The sequence below is a fragment of the Mastigoproctus giganteus genome, chromosome 4, assembly GCF_048544385.1.
Source record: "Mastigoproctus giganteus isolate SK-2022 chromosome 4, ASM4854438v1, whole genome shotgun sequence".
Taxonomy (NCBI): Eukaryota; Metazoa; Arthropoda; class Arachnida; order Uropygi; family Thelyphonidae; genus Mastigoproctus; species Mastigoproctus giganteus.
This window is the reverse complement of record NC_143578.1, coordinates 219,545,656-219,567,812: the sequence shown is the minus strand read 5'-3', so window position 1 is coordinate 219,567,812 and position 22,157 is coordinate 219,545,656. Positions and strand designations below refer to the sequence as shown.

Below are 22,157 nucleotides of genomic sequence, written 5' to 3'. Positions count from 1 at the left end.
TCTATTACAAACTTTTCTATTATGTGGCAACATCTATTTGAAAGATTTCTAGATATGAAAAATGTCTAGAAATATGAAAAATGTTAGACATGAAACATACATGAAAAATATTACATTATCAGTACATTCTGTGATCTTACTAACTTACTCATTTTATGTTAAATTTTTTTCTGTCCTTTTGTTCAAACAGGAAATTTGTCTTTGGGAAGCTGAAGTGGTAGCAACTGCAGGAACTGAAAGCATGAGTCAGGCTCCGTTTATTATGAGGGAGACAAGATTTGGAGTGCGTTTTGGTAGTGAACCAAAGGTAAAAGATTTGTTTTTAAATATAGTATTTCATAAGTTAGGTATGTTTTAAAACAATTTTTGCACCAAAACATATTTACCTGGAAATGTGATATTCATTATAGTTAGTTATTTTGATGTGTAGGTTCAGATTCTTAAGGATAATGGATAATTGTAGGAATTTTTTGTAAGCCTGTCTTTTATGATTTTATGAGAACTTTTTTTTTTTTTTTTTTAGTTTCAGTCAAATTTATTTTATACTTCTCAGATATGTATTTTTTTTGTTTTTCAATACAGCCACTCCCCGATTAACGTAAGGGTTAACGCTCCATGGAACGCTTTGTAAGTCAAATTTTATGCAAGTTGGAATTTCGCTAAATAAGCATTTAGGGAAATTCTGCACTTGCACTATGCACGCTGAATTTGATAGAAGGAAAAAAATGTTCGAACACGTACATAGAATTATTGAATTTTTTTTAACTCATGTGCAGAAAAATTAAACAAAAGCAAGGAGGAATGAGGCAAAATAAATAGAGGGATTTGATTGGCCAGGTTGTGACGTGTAGAAAGAGGAAAATGGTTCATGGAAGAAATATATATTTCTTCTACGCCAAAACTGCATATATTATATAGAATAAATTATAATTATTATATATATAAATTATTAATAAAAATGTTATTATATAAATTATAAATAAATGGAATACAGGTCGACCATCACTAATCCGGTGCACTGACTTGCCGCTACTGTTTTCGTGGCAGCCTCAGATGTTGGCACGAACTGGTAAACACTTAATATTTATTTGGCAAGCCATTCCAACGTGTTTTTCTGGATTTATTATTATAACCTGCTCACATTTAGCCCAGCCATGGTTCCAATGCATAAAGGAAGTGCCTCTCGTGGTGTAAAGCACAAACACCGTACATTGTCCATAGCAGATCAAGTTGAACTTCTGAAAAAATCAACAGCTATGTCTGTGAGAAGTTTAACTCTGCTTAATTGTAAATTCCAGCAATTTCTCTCAGTTCCTCGTATTTTCGTAATTTTCTTTTAGCCATTCCTTTTTAGATTTTTTTTTTTTTTTTTTTTTTTTTTTTTTACAACACACTTATACAAACTGGCGGAAAAACACAACACAATATGATGGATAATACAGCATGCTAACGAACTTGTTTTCACACAATCTTTAACAATACTGACAATCGTATTGCTAGTTTATTTTGCAAGTTTGAGAGTTTATTTTATCGTAATTAGTTTTATTGCAGCGCTTGCAATAAACTAATCACAAACGACTTTCATATATATGCCGTAATCATAGAGTAGTATCTTACTTCTGTGGCCATAATAGCATCACATGTATGTGGCCGACACGGCTTATCAAGAAATAAAGTAACCAACATATGTGGCCACGTTGGTCACATAAAATACTATTTTTTTATATATATATTTAACGCGACATAAAATGACTTTTTTATATATATTTTAAGCGAAAAAGAGACAACACTGACATTACAATATTTATTTTAGAATTACTAATCAAATTATTTCCTAAATATTTTTTGGCCCCTGGGGAACTTTTTTCTTAAATTAGCTTGGCAGTCAACGTGTTAAAGGTAGAAGGAGGTGGTTAGCTGTTGGGTAAAATGTATGTGCTGAAATAACTACCGGTGATCCGGCACCCCACAGGTCCCGATGCTGCCTGATTAGTGATGGTCGACCTGTATATTATATTCCGTATATTTATGGAATTTTGGCTTGGAAGCAAAATGACAGTAGTATTGACCACATATTCAGAAACTCAAGAAAATTGAGAGAGGTGATTTGCCTTTGCTGCTTATCCTTATTTGTAGTTACCTTGCTGTAGCAGGCTGTGTGTTCAAAGGTTCTGGGTTCAAGCCACATCTATACTAATGTATTTTTGTTAACTAATCGTAATTATTTTACCAAGACTATGTGAAAAATAAAGTATATTTACGAAATTGGGTACATGCACTACAGGCACCAGTTGTTGAAGTGAGTGTAATAATGAAAGTAATCACTGTGAAACAATGTTGCAACAATTGTACAACAAATTAGTTTAGAAATGTTGTAAAATAAAAAATAATAAAAAATAGGCATCATACTGTTAAGTAATTTAACTTTATTTCAGAAATACTTTATCCTCACAAATTTTAAAATAAAGGAGATATGACATGATTGAGCAAATCATGTCATATATCTGCTGACATATTTATATCATTCAAGCAATATAAATTGCTTGAATGATATAAATAATACAAATGCAGTTATTAATTCCTCTGAAAACTATTGTAAATAAATTACTTGGATGTTCAAGAAGTTTTCTCTTACCCTCCATGATGGTATAATGAGATTGCCAATTCACTCATTTAGAGAGGGTCTCAATTGAAATCATATCACATGGGGGTGGGGGGGGGGATTAACGATTTCTTCATTTGGGGTTGTAGTTAGCTAATGTTAGATGGAGGGAATAGAATTTACACCATAAGTTATTTTGGGGTATTTTTTGCAGATCAGCTGCTAAATGCACACGTTTAGAGCATAATATACACAGTAAATTTTACATTAACTATATTATGCAACTTGCTATGACCAAAGTAGTTTTCATTATGAGGAAAAGAATAATGAAATAACTATTAAGATTTAAAAGTTGAATAGTGAAGTTGAATTGCCTGATTGAGTTTGTGTTGTAGCTGAATGCCACAGTAAATATTGGCGAAGCAACTTACAGTAGATGCATAAGTTACAGAGAAGCATCGACATGACATAATGGGAGGTAATTATGTATTGGAAGTTGCTACGATTTCAGATAAATAAAAGATAAATAAATCGGCCAATTATAATATCACTTACAAGACTGAATATTTTTTAGGCAGTTGCCATGAATGCATGTTGGATACTGGAACCTTTGAGTTATTAAAATATCACCAATAAATTTCAGGTGAAATAGTTTAAATACATTGGCAGACAAAAAAACTGCATCACTTGTGAATTTTACAAATAATGTGTTTTGCGCTGCATTGTGGATTGCAGAAATGCAGAATTTTATATGGACTTTTCGTGCTTTTTGCACTGAGAAATTGTATATCAGTTCATTATAATCAGTCCTGTTTGTGGACTGATTAGAATGATAACTGATTATCATTCTCAATACAAATTAATTTTTCTTGTCCAAGTGAATTTCTAATATAATTCTTAACTCTTAAGCATAGAACGATCGTTCTGCTGATGCGTTCAAAACATGAATTGACAAAAATATTTTTAAAATTATGTCAACGTTAGGAAAAGTTGATGTTAGTCCTCCAAATTGCTTCGTACATTAAAGGAAGTGAATATAAATTTATTTTTTGCAAATGTATAAAATGCTTTAATTCTTTAAAAACAATAGCATCAATGTCATCTGAATAAGTATTTATTAAATTACAGTGGCCGACAAAAAAAAACTGCATCATTTGTGAATTTTGCAAATAATGTTTTGCGCTGCATTGTGGGTTGCAGAAATATTAGAAATGCATTTGTTAGATGGGATATATATCTCTGTGAATGAAATCCAATAAAAAGACTCCACCTGATATATCTAATTGCCATAAATATCTTCCCAAAGGGTAAAATGTGTAATTAATGGAAATATGCATAATTAATGGAAATGGTTGGCAATCATGACAACCAAACATGCAATTTTATTGCATTTATGTGTACAAACCGAAACGACAAGTTAACGTAATAGTATTATGTACTGTAAATCAGCAAAATATTTTATTGTTCCTCCTCGAGCTGCAATTACAGCCTTGCAACAATCTGGCATAGAGTTAATAAACTTCTGGATATACGGTTGCCCAATTTCATGGTACCACACCCTTACAGTGCTTTCCTGCAGTTCAATCTTACTTGTTGGCTTCTGCTGAGCAATTTTAGACAACATTATGTACCAGCAATTTTTAATAGGGTTCAAATCTTCACTGTTGCCGGGCCAGTCCAACACTAATGCCAGCATTTCTGAGGTGTGACTGCACCTTAAGGGAGAAAAATGTGGGAAAACATTGGTGTATGTTTTAAGCCTTGTGAGACAAGAAGACAAACTCATCATTAAATCTAAATAGCATAAACCTTACCAATTTTGCTAAGTGTGGCAAGGTGCTGAGTCCCGTTGAAAAATGCAGGTTTGAACGTCTGTCTGGTGATCCCTAATAACAGGTTTCAGGCACTCCTCCAAGATAGCAATGTAGGTTTCTGCATTCACTTTCTGTTAATAAACTTAATTCATCCCATCCATTTGTTTGTTATGCATCCCCAGACCATCTCACTGGCAGAGAACTTCACAGTTGGTGTTATTGTAGTCAGGATGGTATGCCTCCTATTTTCGTCTTCTGACACCCGAGCCGTGTAGGTTGAATTTTGATTCGTCAGAAAAGTTGACTGTGTCCCATTGCTCTTTTGTCCATGAAAAGCAATTCGTTCTACCTCATTTGCTGGGTCAACAAAGGCTTCTTCTTGGGCCGATAGGCATGCAGACCACATTCCGAAAGCTGTCTTTGGATAGTTTGTGTATTTGTTTCAACACCAGAGGCAATCTCAGAGCCAGTTTAGATCAGAAGCACTAGCATGGCGATTACGAAGGCATAGCCATTTCAGATATCAATCTTGGGAAGGCGTAGTCACTCTCTTACGGCCTGATCCATGTCTTATCTTCACATTACTGGTTTTATGCTTTAATTTCAGCACCTGGGATACTATTGACTGGTGGCAGTCTATTTTATCAGTGAAAGCACGTATAGAAAGCCCTTCCTAAGACAGAGCAACAGCTACACTTTTTTTTTTTTTTTTTTTTCCTTGGTGTCAACTGAACATATGGAGCCATGCTTTTACACCTCTGCAAAACATTATACTAATGAGCTTGTATACCCTTCCAATACCGTATTTATAGAAACAGCTGATGCAGTTATTGTCTGATGCAATACCTTTGCTTGCGACAAACAAAATGACTAATCAAACGATACCTTATGTTTCTCTACAAATGCTACTTTTTTAAGGTGGTGCAGTTTTTTTTGTCCGCCACTGTATAGTTGTACAACAAAAATGAAATAATTGCTATATGTAACTATTATCCAGAGTTCATAACTGTTTAGCATCTCAAAAGTTCCAGTAGCCATCATTAACCATATTAAGTTTTTAGCCTTCCAGGACCAGTTATCTGTGAATAGATGCATTGAAAAAATTTAGCATTTTTTGCTTATCTAACATAGCAGTGGTTTCCAGCAGTATATCCCAGTGCTGTTTGTTGTAGTATTGCTGGCATGTGAAATGTATGTTTACGTTATGAGTTACTCTTCACCAGAATTCATTTCTTGACTTTCGGGCAACTGTATCTGTATTACTCTTATTATTAAACCAGGTTCACCTATGTTAAAATACATGTAGTGAATTACAACGTATGTAAATTTAATACCATTCTGGTAACCTATTCAAAACTTACCATATTACATCAGAATGGTTCTTCATTGTGCTACTGCTGTTATTGAAAACTTGGCTGGGATATATTTTCAATAACAGCAGTTACTATCTGATGCAGTACCTTTGCTTTGGTTATTTTTTTCATATTTAAAGTCAGCATTTTAGTTTAAAAGATTTTATAAAGGTAAACATTTTCTAATTATCTACAGTTTTGGATAGATGTAAGGCATAAGTATCACTCATTTATTAGTGACATTTAAAATTATCCTTAGCAAAACTTTTGTTTGTTTGTTTTCAGATAGAATGTGGATTGTTCAATGCATTGAATGACTCGCATATTAACATGCCTATGGCTATCACTGCAGAAAATTTGGCAGAAAAGTATAATATCTCACGAGAACAATGTGATGAATTTGCTCTTAGGTCTCAGAAAAGGTGGAAGGCAGGTAATATTTTTTAAATTTGTTTTCTGGTAAGATAATTTTATTTGCAATTTTTTGTTTTCTAATGTTTGAATATAAAAAGGTAGTGATATTAGGACTTATCTTCATTAAGTCAATTGTCTTTCTTAAGAAGCTTTATGATCTGTTAACCATTGTTGCTTTCCCATTGTAATGCAGTTGTCATGCAAGAACTGAACAAGGATTTTTTTCAGTGAGGATTGACATAGCCAGCCTCAAGTGGGGATGTGGCATTTTTTCATATTTCAACCTGAAAAACCATGCTGGACTTGAATATATACAATTTAGGGATGTGATATACTGGTACTTCATGGTTTGAATTGTCATGGTGACAATCCAAAAAGTTTAACAATACTTACTAAACAGTTCTTGCCTGTTAAAATTCTTGTATAACTATTGCATTGTATTATGCTTATCAAAACTGAATTTCAGATTGGCTACTGAATGGTTTGTATATATCTAACTTTTCTTTGTAGCAGTTTGAGATTAACATACACTATCCTTCAATGTGCATTGGAACATCTCATTCTGGAAGTAATGATTAATTCCGGATGTCAAACAACAAGTAAATGGCATTACCAGTTAAAAGTAGAATATGAAAGGTATTTCCAGTCAATAACAGGTAGATGGAAAATAGTGGGATGATAAAAAAAACTTAGATCTCTTCACAAGAGGTGTAATAGTAGGTTGTCACATAATGGCTATGTCCATTTGCCAGTAGCAGAAAGAATAGACATCCAGAATCAACTATTGGAAACATCATATGCCATTGGAAGACAGAAGGTAATGTTATCATTCATCTCAAGCCTAGTAGACTACCATTAGTTAGTGATCCTCCCACACAGCATGTCAACAGTTCAAATAAATAGAGGACATCTCAAAGGTACCCTTAGTGAACCAACTTGAGAGACATTTGACAGAACTGGGTTAAGTGTAGAACCAGCAGTCATCAGAAAAACTCTTCCTAGAATGGGTTACTATGGTTGCATAGCTGCCTGTAAGCTGGGTCTATCTCTCAGAAATCCACATCATTGCCTGTCCTGGTGGGGGTCCACATCAATTTGTTGCATGGCAGTTTGGTGTATGACAGTTGGTGGCTACAACAGTTCAGTGTATCACACACACACACATACACACACAGATCAGAAATTAACAAAATCAATGAAGTGAAAGTTCAGAAAACAAGAGAAATTTTGGTGACTTAGAAAGGAGGAATGCAGAAATTTAGAAAAAAAGAATTTATTAATTGTTTTTTTTTAACATACCTACTCAGTTGAATCCTATGATTTTCTAGGAACACTAATTGGTTCAGTGTTGGGAAACTAGAATAAAATTATGGGCACAGAAACTAGGTGAAAAAACAAAAATGAAGATTTCATTGCGAAAGTTGTTAAAGCCATATTCTGTTTTAGTAACTTGAACTAGTTCAGATGTTCACACAGAAACCACAGGAAAGGAAAGTTAACAGAGGTAGGTTCCTTTTTTTTACATAGATCTTGAAAGCCTACTCTGTTCTAGCAGCATTGATTTCTGATGGGAAGTTGCAAGAAATTTTTTGACAGATACACACAAATAAATTATCAAGCTGCTATTTATTCATTTATTTATTTTCTTTTTAATAGGCTCTCTTATAAAAAAAAAAAAAAAAAAGTAGAATGTAAATTAAAAAAAAGTGGATAGTACAATCCATCAAAAATATAAAATTAAGAAGGGTATCATGATTACTAAATTACCATTTACAGCATAGCATGTTGCAAGTTTTCATTTTCTGTCTTTCTTTGCCATACACCAAATTCTCCCAAAGAATTCACCTAATTATCATAGCCACTGATTGTCTTGCAACAAATTGATATAATCCCATCGTGGTGCAGAGAGCAGACGTATTGGACATTACAGAGATGGTGGTGTGTGGAGTGGTGAATCAAGGAGCAGAAATGGAAAATATTGAAAGTGCCAAAAACTTAATTCTTGCTTCTTTGGTACTTTCATCATTTTCCAGAAGATTCCTATTTTCTAAAGTAAAGCTTAGGGAAAAATACTTTTTTTGGAGAAAACCATTATGATCCTCATTTATCCATATGAATAAATTTTGTAACCTAATCTTGACTGCAGCTAGGTTGGTAAAATTGGAGGTAAGATTAACCCAGATAATGATAAAAAAAAATTTTTTATTAAAAAAAAAAAAATAAATGAAGTTTAAAAATGCAGATTTCAACATAGCAGGTTTTTAGTCACTGTCCATATCATAACACTCATTATCTTGGTTGTGCTGCCTCCAAACTCACCGCCAGGCTCGATAAGTTTTTGTAATCCTATTGCCCAAAAAAGAGCATAGCTCCAAATGGCCTTTCTTTTTTACTTGACTAATTTCATGCTTGTTTGTTATGTGCGAAAGCATCAATATTGAGGGTAGCTGTTTTGGTTTTCTTAAATATGGTGAAGCGATTCTAGTCAGAAAGTTCACTGAAGGAAGTTTTTGACCTGGACTTTGTCTGGTTGATGACTTGTCACTCTGATTTATGTTGTTTTATTTATGAAGTTTATAAAGTTATCAGCCAATCTTGCAAAATTGAAGAAATCCACTTAGCCCATTTTAACTATCTCAAAAGGTATTTTCAGTCTTGCTCTTTTGATAACATCTTCCAGCTCATTAAGGATCATACTTTTCACGAGTCTCTTTTTTTTCGATAAGCCCGAAGTATCTGTCACAGATCATAAAACTATACCCCAAAACAAATATTTAATTTCAATAATATCAAAATTGTTTTGACCACTAAGTAAATCATAGGGAAGAGCAGCATACAGTTTTTATTTTGGGCCGCACAGTTGTCAGCCCATATGATGTGTCTAGTGTTAGTTATTTTTGAAGACTACCTTGAAAAAGCATGATGCGATTTCATTTCCTTTCCGCTCGGAGATCCTCGTGTAGTTATTATTTGTCAAGTCATGTATGCAGAGGTGGCAAGACAACTGGTGCAAATAAAACATTCTGGAATTTGTAAGTGTAGGAACAAACAGTACTTGCTGCATGTCCATGGCACAGACAGCAGTTGGGCTGTTAGGCAACTGATGATCAGTGGTATCAGTTTTGATTATGGTCTGAGCCTTTTCTGCTTTTCACTGCTGTACCTGCAGTTTGTTATTAGCTTGCTGTTTGATACCAGGAACTGTAGCAGCTTTTATTGCAGCACTGAGCTTATTATGATGGTTACAAGTGTGATTTAGGTCTTCTAAATGCAAAATCAGGAAAGTCTTTCTTCAAAACACTTCCGTAATATTAAGTGTAATTTGGCTCTGAATATTTTTCTTTAAATGCTTGGCACATTCTATTTATATTTAAGTTGGGAATCGGGTACACCCCCCCCTTGAATAATGGCTTATTTCACAAAGAAATGACGTAATGTGACAATGAACTAGATTTCTGTCATCATTAGTAAACTTTAATTTATGTGCATTACACTCTGGTTTTCTTCCCTTTTCATCTGTGTACAGCAGTAGTTTCCCCCTCTTTTTTTCAGAAAAAAGAAAAGAGGGGAAACATATGATACGGACTGTAAGTGCTGGGCAGTCAAAGCAAAAATGTCTTTGAATGTCTTACTACAAACTTGAACGTGCTCACCATTACCATTGGGAATAGTATAACAAAATATTGTTTGCCTTTGACCGTTGGTTCAATCATTGTAGGTTCCACGATGCTGCCTACCTATTTTTACCAGCTAAAGCTAATTCATAATATGTAGGTTAGTGCAAAAGCATAATTTTAACGTAGCCATCTATCAAAGTAGTTAAAATTAATTAATTAATTAAATTGGCATCGTTTTGGTTATATCTCATATTGTGAATGCCTTCACGAGTTGCCATGGTATTGTACTACCTGGAATAAATAACACTTCACCAGTGGAGAAGACTACTATTATTTATTCTCAGTGGATACCACCACCCAGACGGCACTGTTTCAAAGCTTTGCCTCATTTCTGTGGTCAAAGAATGATTTGACAGTGGTAAAGTCAATCATTGATGGTTAGGTGTTTTACTTTCCGACGGTTATTATTCATGTACAAAAGTCAGTACAAATAAAAATATCAATAGTAATAATGAATTTTGTAATTTGTGGGAATAGTGTATGAAATACAGATGGCTATTCTACAGACGATTATATCATCTGTAGAATAGCCTTCTGTGATTGGGAGTTATGATAACAAAGAAAAACCTGGGTGTAATATTCTTAAAATTGCTTGAATTATAAATTAAAAAAAAAAAAAAAAACACATTTTGGAAAACTAGTTCTCCTCACTACTAGTCTAAGAATTGTACTTCTTATTTGTGTTTGTACTAGATTGAGAGTCACGTTGGTGCTTAATAGAAATCTAATTGGCTAGAACCATTCAAAATAATTAGCTAGTAATTAGAAAGAACTGTCATGAAAGAAGTAGAAATTTGCTGTTGCAGCTGCTCTCCATGGAGGCAATTCTTTTGAATGTAAGGAGTAAAGCTTGGGATTTGTTGGTTCATGTGACATATAATAGTCATAAAACAGAGTGGCAACTATATTACTAGCTAATTATTTAGTCTTATGGGGGATTTTAATTTTCCAGATATTGACTGGAATTTGTGGGTTGGTCACTCACACACTAGCAAGACTTTTGTGGATTTATTGGATGTTTGTTTTCTACATCAGCATGTTTGGGAGGCAACTAGAGGGAGTAATACTCTTGATCTGATTATCAGTAGTGATTCTTCATGCATTAAGAATCTGCAGATAAAGGAACCACTAGGTGGCAGTGGTCAGTGTGCTGAAGTGGGATTTACTCAAAGAGGTAACTACCATCAGGGGTAAAAGGAAGGGTTTTTGCTTTCGTAAAGGAGACTACAATGGTCTGAGACAGGTATTTAAATTCTATATAGTGGGACCAACTGATGATGTTACCAACAGTAAATTCAAAATGGGAAGCATTCAAAGAATTTATCTTGGAAGCTACTAGGCTTTACATACCAACTAAGAAATATTGTTCAAGGTTTAGGCCTAAATGGATGTCAGATGAACTAATGAGACATATGGCAGAGAAGAAAAATGCATGGGATACATATAAATTAATGGGTGACATGGAAGCCTATGATAGATATAAGCTGGTCTGTAACCAAGTCACAAAGGAGATTAGGCAGGCAAAGGCAGATCATGAGAAATCCTTGGCAAAGGATGCAAAAAAAAAACCAAAGGAGTTCTTTACCTATGTAAACTCTAGAAGAAAAGGGATGAATTAGATTCGTCCACTGGATATATATTGATGATGGTTCAACTGTTAATGATCCTGCTCAGGTGGCTAACAAACTAAACGAGTATTTTGCCTCTACTTCCTGGAGTTATTCAGGAAGGGAAATGCCAGAGGTGAAGTAAACTCTGGCAGTGAGCTAGATGATTTTGTAATAACTGAGAGGAAAGTGGAGGAGAAATTGTTGAGGATAAACATAAAGGTGCCAGGGGTGGATGGTATCTATCCAGTTATATTAATGGAGGCAGCAAAGGAAGTAAGCAAACCCTTAGCCATAATTATGAGAGCTTCTTTGGACTCAGGGGAGGTATCCATAGACTGGAGATGTGCAAATGTGACCCTAATTCACAAAGGAGGATCAAAGGCTGACACAAGTAATTATAGACCTGTGAGTTTAACTTCTGTTCCAAAAATTAATGGAGACACTGTTTAAATAAGCACTGCAAGGTCATCTAGACAATACATCAGTTATAGCTCAGACACAGCATGATTTTGTTAAGGGAAAGTCTTGCCTGACAAATTTCATTGGATACTATGATGCAGTCACAAAAGAACTGGATGCAGGGAATAACTTTGATATTACATATTTGGATCTTAGAAAGGCTTTTGATACTGTTGCACATGGAAGACTGCTGCACAAATTGGAGCAGTGGAGGGAAATTGCTGCTATGGATTAAGGGATGGTTGAGGGGGAGAAGACAGAGTGGTAATCAATGGACACTGCTCATCGTGGGCTGATGTTATTAGTGGAGTCCCTCAGGGTTCAGTGTTGGGTCCATTGTTGTTTTCTGTATTTATAAATGATATTAACGATGGTATATCAAGCTTAATGTCCAAGTTTGCAGATAACACAAAGGTTGGCAGGGTTGTTAAGGACACTACTTGACAGTATGCTGCTCCAACAGGATATGGAAAGGTTGAGCAGATGGGCTGAGAGGTAGCAAATGAAGTTTAACATTGACAAATATAAAGTACCACATGTGGGAAACAGTAACCCCGGAGCAATGTATAAACTCTGTGGTACTACACTGAATAGTGGTAGAGAATGAAAAGGACCTGGGGGTAATTGTGCAGGCAGATATGAAGTTTTCTGAGAAGTGCAGACAGGCTGCAAGAGTAGCTTATGGTGTCTTCTCATGATATAGAAGAATGTTTCTAGCAGGGATCAGGAGGTGATTATTCCCTTGTATAAGGCAATGGTCAGGCCACACCTTGAGTACTGTATACAGGTCTGAAGGCCTCCTTTCAAGAAGGATGTATAGCTGCTGGAATGAGTACAGAGAAGGGCAACAAGATTAGTGAATGGAACAAAGGGTTGCTCTTACGAAGAAAGGCTTAAGTTTTGCAAATTACAGTGTCTGGAGGCTAGGCACCGGCAAAGTGATCTGATAGAGGTGCATAAAGCCTTGAATGGTTTGAGCATGCTCAGTGCCGATGGGATTCTTCCTCTTGTTCAGAATAATCACCTGAGAGGGCATAAATTCAAATTGAGGAAAGACAGATGTAGGATAGATGTGCAGAAATTTGCCTTTAGCCATTGGATAGTTGGTTGGTGGAACAGACTTCCATCCCTTGTTGTGGAAGTTGATAGTCTAAATAAATTTAAGGCTCAGCTGAACAGGTATTTCGAATGAACGGAGGGTTGAAATGGGAGTGGGTTTTTTTTTTTTTTTTTGGCTGATGCTGCATAAGCTTGCTTTCTTGCATCATATTCCTCTACTAATGCTATGTGGTGAATTGCTTATATACTATTCCAGAAATGGCATATTTATTATTATAAATCTGCCGTTAATAGAATAGAGCATACTACTGGCCATGAGTAAAAATTGTGGCCAGTAGTATGCTTCACTGATTAATCCTCATTCTGCAAAGGGTAACTTCTTGTGTGAAAAGTAGTGAGTGCTGTTGACTGTTTGCTATCCTGGGATAGCAATTCTGATATCAACCATTTAGCCCTTTGAATAGCATTAAGTCTATTCAAAGGACTAAATGTTTTTATTTTTAGGAACAGATAAATGAAATTAGCATTAATAGAGGCATTTGATGCAAGAAAGCAAGCTTATGCAGCATCAGCCAAAAAATAAAATAAATAAATAAATAAAAAATAACCACTTCCACTTCACCCTTCTGTTCGTTTGAAATACCTGTCCAGTTGAGCCTTAAACTTATTTAGGCTATCAACTTCCACCTCAAGGGATGGACGTCTGTTCCACCAACCAACCACCCGCTGGCTAAAGGCAAATTTCCTCACATCTATCCTACATCCGTCTTTCCTCAATTTGAATTTATGCCCTCTCAGGTGATTTTTCTGAACAAGAGGAAGAATCCCATCGGCATTGAGCATGCTCAAACCACTCAAGGCTTTATACACCTCAATCAGATCACCTCGCTGGTGCCTAGTCTCCAGACATTGTAATTTGCAAAACTTAAGCCTTTCTTCGTAAGAGCACCCCTTTGTTCCATTCACTAATCTTGTTGCCCTTCTCTGTACTCATTCCAGCATCCCTACATCCTTCTTGAAATGAGGCCTCCAGACCTGTATACAGTACTCTAGGTTTGGCCTGACCATTGCCTTATACAAGGGAATAATCACCTCCTTATCCCTGCTAGAAAAATTCTTGTATGTCATTGACAATACACCATGAGCTACTCTTGCAGCCCGTCTGCACTGCTCAGAAAATTTCATATCTGCCTGCACAACCACCCCCAGGTCCCTTTCATTCTCTGCCACTGTCAGTATAGTACCACAGAGTTGATATGTTGCTCTGGGGTTGCTGTTGGGAATATGTAGTACTTTACATTTGTCAATGTTAAACTTCATTTGCCACCTCTCAGCCCATCTGCTCAACCTTTCCAGATCCTGTTGCAACAGCATAGCGTCAGTAGTGTCCTTGACAACCCTGCCAACCTTCGTATCGTCTGCAAACTTGGACATTAAGCTTGATATACCATCATCGATATCATTTATAAATACAGAAAACAATAATGGACCCAATACTGACCCCTTTGGGACTCCACTAATAACATTAGTCCACGATGAGCAGTGTCCATTGATTACCACTCTCTGTCTTCTCCCCCTCAACCACCCCTTTATCCATAGCAGCAATTTGCCTCCAGTGCCATACTGCTCCAATTTGTGCAGCAGTCTTCCATGTGCAACAGTATCAAAAGCCTTTCTAAGATCCAAGTATATAACATCCAGTTCTTTTGTGACTGCATCATAGTATCCAATCAAATTGCTCAGGCAAGACTTCCCTTAACAAAACCATGCTGTGTCTGAGCTATAACTGAAGTCTTGTCTAGATGATCCTGTAGTGCTTCTTTAACCAGTGCCTCCATTAATTTTCCGGGAACAGAAGTTAAGCTAACAGGTCTATAATTACTTGTGTCGCCTTTTGATCCTCCTTTGTGAATTGGGGTCACATTTGCACATCTCCAGCAAGAAATCCATCTCCAGGTCACATTTGCACATCTCCAGCAAATTAAGCAAGAAAAGGTGGTTAGGGAAGGTGATTATTTCCTGCACTTAATTATCTTTTCACAGGGCAAGAAATAATGATGGATAATTGTTGAGAATGATCTTTTTTGGAAAATATTCTCATTTCAGAGAATATTTTCTATTTGTATCACTAGTAGGAAGAGCTTTGATCTTTGAAAGATATTATGACAAACTTCATAGTTTCAGACCTCCAATATGTGTACTTGTTCTACAAATAAGTACCATTCAATGTTAGGATGATGCAATTATCTAGTTTGGGTGAATGCTTTCTTTTGAGATGGGAATAATAATTTTACTATTCTCTAAAAGTTAATCATGCATCATAATGGCACAAAAAATGGATTTTTTTTAAATTAGCAAAAGATGCATGTAGTTAATTTTTTTGATAAATAAAAAAAAAAATGTAATCTTGAAATCATTTTAATTAACTGGCTGAGACTGTTTTGACTCTTGAATCTTAATTAGAACTTTTATCTTGTATGTTTTTTCAAAAAGTTTGAAATTACTTGGAATGCATTTTTGATTCCAGTGATTCAAAATTCTCTTGCCTATTCTCTCTAATTGTGTGTTTTTTTTTTTTTTTTTTTTTTTTTTTTTTGCTATAACAGTTTTTTAGCACCATTTTCTGTTTTAAATGCAGCTTGCTTATTCAGTTGTGTTATATTTTAGCCAGTGCAGCTGGAAAATTTAAATCTGAAACAGCTCCTGTAACCGTGAAGGTAAAAGGAAAAGAAGAAGTATTAACTATTGATGAACATCCCAAACCAGATTCAACAATGGAAAAACTTGCTAAACTTCCTCCTGTTTTCAAGAAAGGTGGAACAGTTACAGCTGGTAATGCATCAGTAAGTTACCTATTACTTTTGTGTTTGGTTTAGTTAAAAGTGAGGGCTTTTTTGTCAGAGAAATCAAAGTCCTTAAACTGAATGATCCCCATAAAAATGTTTCATCTGATAGTGTACTTGAGAATTTTAGGACAATATCATATTTATATTCATATATGTTGTTTCTGTCAAAAAATAATTTTGAAAAGACAATGTACCAGTATCTGCCCACCCTCTGATAAGTATCATTAAAGCAGTTGCAAGAATGGTGACACATCTCAGTAAATAGCATATACATATTGAAATCTGTGGAGCACAGACATATCTGCTACTTGAAATGTTTATTAAATTTAATTTACACTGATAAAAAATAAATAAAATATAAGGTGTAATATTTTTTAAATTATTATTTACATTATATATAAGATTATAAATATTTCATATATATTTAGAACATATTTTATTTGTGTAATTTAATTTTATATAGTTATTTTATTGTTTTATCCAAAAAATAAATAAAATAAAATAACAGCAATAAAGTATGTACAGTTAAAATCCAGAAATATGACGTAAAATACACAAATTAAAATCAAGTTGATGCTTGTAGCTTTCAGCAGTACAGTATACAGTAAAATCTCATTAATACAAAATCAGTTTATACAAAGCACTCGTTTATATGAAGCACATACCATTCCCCTGTGAAAGAATAGGCTTTTCTATGTAAATATATTCATTTGTTACAAAATTTGGTTAATATGTATTACAAAGTTTTTTTTCTCTCATTTTGTATGTTTAATACAAATCTTGGCAGAGCGATCAGATTATTGCCCCAGCCACCTGGCTCCCTACTTTCCAAAGAATGGCACTGACTTGTTAGAAATTAGTTTTGTGTAAATAAAAGCAGGTAGCTACAACGTCAAGTGCACTCTGAAAAATATCTTTCTGAAGGATGAGTTGTTAAATTAACAAAGTTTTTCTAAGTTGTTTACATGCACTCCCTCACTCTCCATGGGAATAAAGTTGGTTGCAATTATTACCCCAGTTCAAAGAGTGTTTTTTGCTATCGTACACAGCAATCTATTTTTTGTGCCATTTTATCTGAGCTGATGTTTTTTTGGAACTTATCTTTAAATTAATTTAAAATTTGTTTATGTTAAATCTTATCTAGCAGTGTTATAGCGACAAAACGTAGACAGACAGAATTAAGCCTGGAAATTAAACTAAAAATTATACAAGAGGCCCACAGGATTGAAAGAAGCAAAATGGACATTGCAAAGGAATATAACATCCCTTTATCTACAATACTGAATAAACAAAGAAGACTTGAAATACGTGACACTGGAGCAGCAATGAAAAACAGGAAACGAATTTGTGGTGCAAAACACGAGGAGCTTGAAACAAAACTTTTTGAGTGGTACCAACAAATGTGTGCATCTAATTTGCCAATATCAGGTCTGATTTTGCAAGAAAAGGCAAATTATCTAGCTCAGCAACATGTGATTAATGACTTCAAATGCAGCGGTGGCTGGCTCCAAAGATTTAAAAACAGGAATAACTTGGTTTTGCAAAATGTTTGCGGTGAGTCTGGATTAGTCGACAAAGAAAAGGTTACAGATTGGTTGTGTTCTGTATGGTCCATCCTTGAAAAATATGAGGCAAAGGATATTTTTAATCTCAAAGAGATAGGTTTATTTTATAATTTGCTGCCAAACAAAATATTTGCTGTTCGAGGAGTCTTGTCATATTGGAAAATCAAGTAAACAAAGACTCGCTAATCTGTTATGCTGCAATTCAGATGGCAGTACAAAACTATGCCCACTTGTGATTGGTAAGTTTTCCAAGCCAAGATGTTTGTAAGCAGTTAACCAACTTCCCTGTGATTATGAGGCCAATAGAAGTGCTTGGCTTATGGTCAAAATTTTTCAGTCTTGGTTATCAAAATTGGAGAGAAGAATGGCTTCATAAAAAAGGAACATTTTGATGATTCTAGACCATTGTACAGCACATTCTGCTGAGACACTTAAGTTGACAAATATACAGCTGTTGTTTTTATTCCCCAATACCACCAGTTTAATGCAACCACTGGATCAAGGCATTATTTATAACCTCAAGAGAGCATACAGAGCCCGCCTGATCTGCAACATAGAAGGAGGGAACAATTTGCAGCCAAATTGGAATGTCTTGGATGCTATCCGTAATCTTGTTATTGCTTGGGAAAGTATTACATCAAGTGTAATAATCAACTGCTTCAGAAAGAGTGGCTTTGGAGAGAACATCATCGAAAAACATGGTCCAGCAGACAAAAGTGATAGCAACAGTGAGGAATTTGAAGGAGCATGTGAATTTTGTTGGCAAATTTGGAGAGTTTGTGAAGGTGGATGATGAAGTTGCTACCACTGCAATGCCAACACCAGAAGAGCTGCTGGGTGCCAAACAAAACAATGCTGTTTTTGTTACCAGCGACTGCGAAAGTGAAGATGTGTGCACACTGCCATCTAAAAAAGATGCCCAAAATGCATTAAACATAATAGAGAATGTGTTGGCCTGCAGTAATGTTGATAAAGAAAAATATTTCATTTGGTAACGTCTGTGCTGTAGTTAAAAACGCATATAGGACAAAAACTGTGCAAACACCATTGGATTCTCTCTTTAAATTAGATTAATTTACTAAAAAGTTAATGGTTTTTATATATCAAAATATATACTGTACAATATGTCCATTAATATTGCTTTTCTCTTAGTTTATCCTACAAATAAAATCTTTAAAAAATATGTTATTCCTATTACTGTATTGTTAGACAAGGCCTTTGTTTTTATTTTATTTTTGATATTTATTATCATTCTTAGATATACAGTATGTACCAAAAAAATAATAATAATAAATAACGGTAAAATTTTGACACTTTTGGTGTGCCTTGTTATTACAAAACGTGAAAATTTAGGTCCCTTGAACTTTGTATTAACGAGATTCCACTGTATGTTGTTTTTGTCAATGAAATTTCTCATAGTGATGGGCACTTAAGTAAAGAAACAAATAATGTGGATACACCCATGTGATCTCCTGTTGACATCTGGAAGCAGTGGACCATATCATTCTACATAGAAGTATGCTTGACCTGTCCTCCATTCACCTCCCTTCCACCATCATCAAATCACAGCACAAGTAATTCAAAAATGAGTAGATATACCCCCCCACAAATCTCTGTTTATGGTGCACCTGATGTAGATGTGTGTGTTTTATTTTGCATTGCTCTTAAATAGTAGTAAACTTGGATTTAAAATAGCAAAATAGCCATTATTTGATTCATTGAATTTTTTCTTAGATAACTCATTTTTATTTTAAGATTTGGTGAAAAAAAATTCTGTTGATTTCAGTGAATAGTTTCCAAATAATATCTGAATTGTGAGGAAGGTTCCTGATATTAAATTTAAATGAAACAATTCTGTTTGATTAGTTTTATATTTTTACAAGTAAATGCAAAAACTAATACAACTAAATTATATATAGTAGTATATTTGGTGTTGTTGATAGTGCAGTATGGCCATACCTGTGTAGTATAGCCATACCTCAAATAGATTGTTTTTTGTATCTATAACTTGTTCATAATTTAATTTTTGGTTATATTAATAAAATTTTTATAATTTTCTTATTTTTAGGGTATTTGTGATGGGGCTGGCTCAATAATATTGGCTAGTGAGGATGCAGTAAAAAAACATAGTCTCACGCCCCTAGCAAGAATCGTTGGATATAGTTATGTTGGTGAGTGGTTTAAACTATAGTTATTTATTTATTTTTTTTCTATTCATTATTAGATGAAATTTTTGCTTTACTGATTGACTACAGCTTATTTGCTGTACTCTGTGAACATATGATGAATTTTTCATTTGGAAAATCTGGGTTAAAACCCAGTTGGAAACTGGAGAAATTTGTAACTCTTCAGAAGTGTTTGCTGAGCATTTGTTTGATAACAGGTAGAGGTGTTCCCCCCCCCCTTAGGAGTTGGCTCTGTTGAAGCAACCTTTTCATGAAATTTAAGTTTTGTAAAAATGAAAACTTTGTACTTAAATATTTGTTTGTCCTTATATTGACTTGATTGGTCCAATGCTAAAATGAAATTACTGTGAAAAATTAAATCATAATTTAATTTGTCATTAATTTTTTTTTTTAATGAAATTATTGCACATTTATTGCTTGTCAGTTTCAACTTCTGGAGCTGGATTCAAAATTCCTTCAGTTCCATTCACACAACTGAGACTAACTACTGTGATCACCCCATCCTCCAATTTTCAAAGTATTTTAGTGGTCATCTTCATTAACTGTAAGGGTAACAACTTTTGTAGAATATTTTTAAATTCCAAGACAAAATAACTAGAAGTGATTGCTTTGTTTGGCTGCTTGACTACTGAGCTACAGTTAAGCAGCCAGGCAAGTTTTATTTATTTATTTTTTTTTTTGTAGCTGTGTAACTTTTAATGTTTATGATTGATAAGCTTGCATAACTTTCAGCAGTTTTTCATATTGACTAAATAATAATGAGAGTATAACATGAAAAATTAATTTTATTATTGATCCCAAAACTCATGATTAGCTACTTTTATTAGGGCAAGGTCTTTTCACCATTTCACGTTTGGTGTTTGCATTAAATGTATATCTTTACTTTTATAATTAAGCATTTATTATATGATTTTAAGAGTATTTTACAGGAATTGGTAGGTGTAGTTAAGTTATTGTAAATGCTCTTTCAAAAATTGTTATTAAAAATCCTTTCTTTTTCATACCTTTATGGATTGCTTGATAGAATGGCATTAGCAGAGACATATGATGCAAGAAAGCAAGCTTATTCAGCATCAGCCAAATAAAAAAAAAAAAAAAACACTCCCATTTCACCATCTATTTGAAATACCTGTCCAGCTGAGCCTTAAATTTATTTAGGCTATCAATTTCCACAATAAGGGATGGAAGTCTGTTCTACCAACCAACTACCCACTGGCTAAAGGCAAATTTCTGCACATCTATCCTACATCTGTCTTTCCTCAATTTGAATCTATGCCCTCTCAGGAAATTATTCTGAGCAAGGGTCCCATCGGCATTGAGCATGCTCAAAGCTTTATACACCTCTATCAGATCACCTCGCCAGTGCCTAGTCTCCAGACACTGTAATTTGCAGAACTTAAGCCTTTCTTCGGTTAGAGCAACTCTTTGTTCCATTCACTAATCTTGTTGCCCTTTTCTGTACTCGTTCCAGCAGTTCTACATCCTTCTTGAAATGAGGCCTCCAGACCTGTAAACAGTACTCAAGGTGTGTCCTGACCATTGTCCTTATACAAGGGAATAATCACCTCCTTATCCCTGCTAGAAAAAATTCCTGTATATCATTGACAAGACACCATGAGCTACTCTTGCAGCTCGTCTGCACTGCTCAGAGAACTTCATATCTGCCTGCACATTCATTCTCTACCACTGTCAGTGTAGTACCACAGAGTTGATACGTTGCTCTGAGGTTACTGTTTCCCATATGTAGTACTTTACATTTGTCAATGTTAAACTTCATTTGCCACGTCTCAGCCTATCTGCTCAACCTTTCCAGATCCTGTTGCAGCAGCATAGCAACAGTAGTGTCCTTAACAACCATGCCAACCTTTGTATCATCTGCAAACTTGGACATTAAGCTTGATATACCATCATCAGTATCATTTATAAATACAGAAAACAATAATGGACCCAACATTGAAACCTGAGGAACTGCACTAATAACATTAGTCCACGATAAGCAGTGTCCATTGATTACCACTCTCTGACTTCTCCCACTCAACCATCCCTTTATCCATAGCAGCAATTTGCCTCCAATGCCACACTGCTCCAATATTTGCAAGCAGCCTTCCATGTGCAACAGTATCAAAAGCTTTTCTAAGATCCAAATATATGATATCAAAGTTATTCTCTGCATCCAGTTCTTTTGTGACTGCATCATAGTATCCAATCAAATTGGTCAAGCAAGACTTTCCCTTAACAAAACCATGTTGTGTCCGAGCTATAACTGAAGTCTTGTCTAGTTGATCCTGCAGTGCTTCTTTTAATAGTGCCTCCATTAATTTTCCTTGAACAGAAGTTAAACCCATAGGTCTGTAATTACTTATGTCAGCCTTTGAACCTCCTTTGTGAATTGGGGTCACATTTGCACATCTCCAGTCGATGGGTATCTCCCCTTAGTCCAAAGAAGCTCTCATAATTATGGCTAAGGGTTTGCTTACTTCCTTTAATATAACTGGATAGATTCCATCCACTCTGGGTGCCTTTTTATATTTATCCTCAACAATTTCTACTCCACTTTGCTCTCAGTTATTACA

General features: G+C 34.8%; 1 protein-coding gene across 1 annotated transcript in view; it reads left to right on the top strand.

Annotated features, from left to right (window-relative positions):
- yip2 (yippee interacting protein 2) overlaps positions 1 to 22,157 on the top strand; it is an 80,170-nt gene that overhangs the window by 37,910 nt on the left and 20,103 nt on the right. The window contains exons 5-8 of the mRNA XM_090372056.1: positions 191 to 307; positions 6,054 to 6,201; positions 15,655 to 15,830; positions 19,467 to 19,569. Of these exons, the coding sequence (XP_090228182.1) occupies positions 191 to 307; positions 6,054 to 6,201; positions 15,655 to 15,830; positions 19,467 to 19,569 (544 nt within the window). The remainder of the gene's footprint in view (positions 1 to 190; positions 308 to 6,053; positions 6,202 to 15,654; positions 15,831 to 19,466; positions 19,570 to 22,157) is intronic.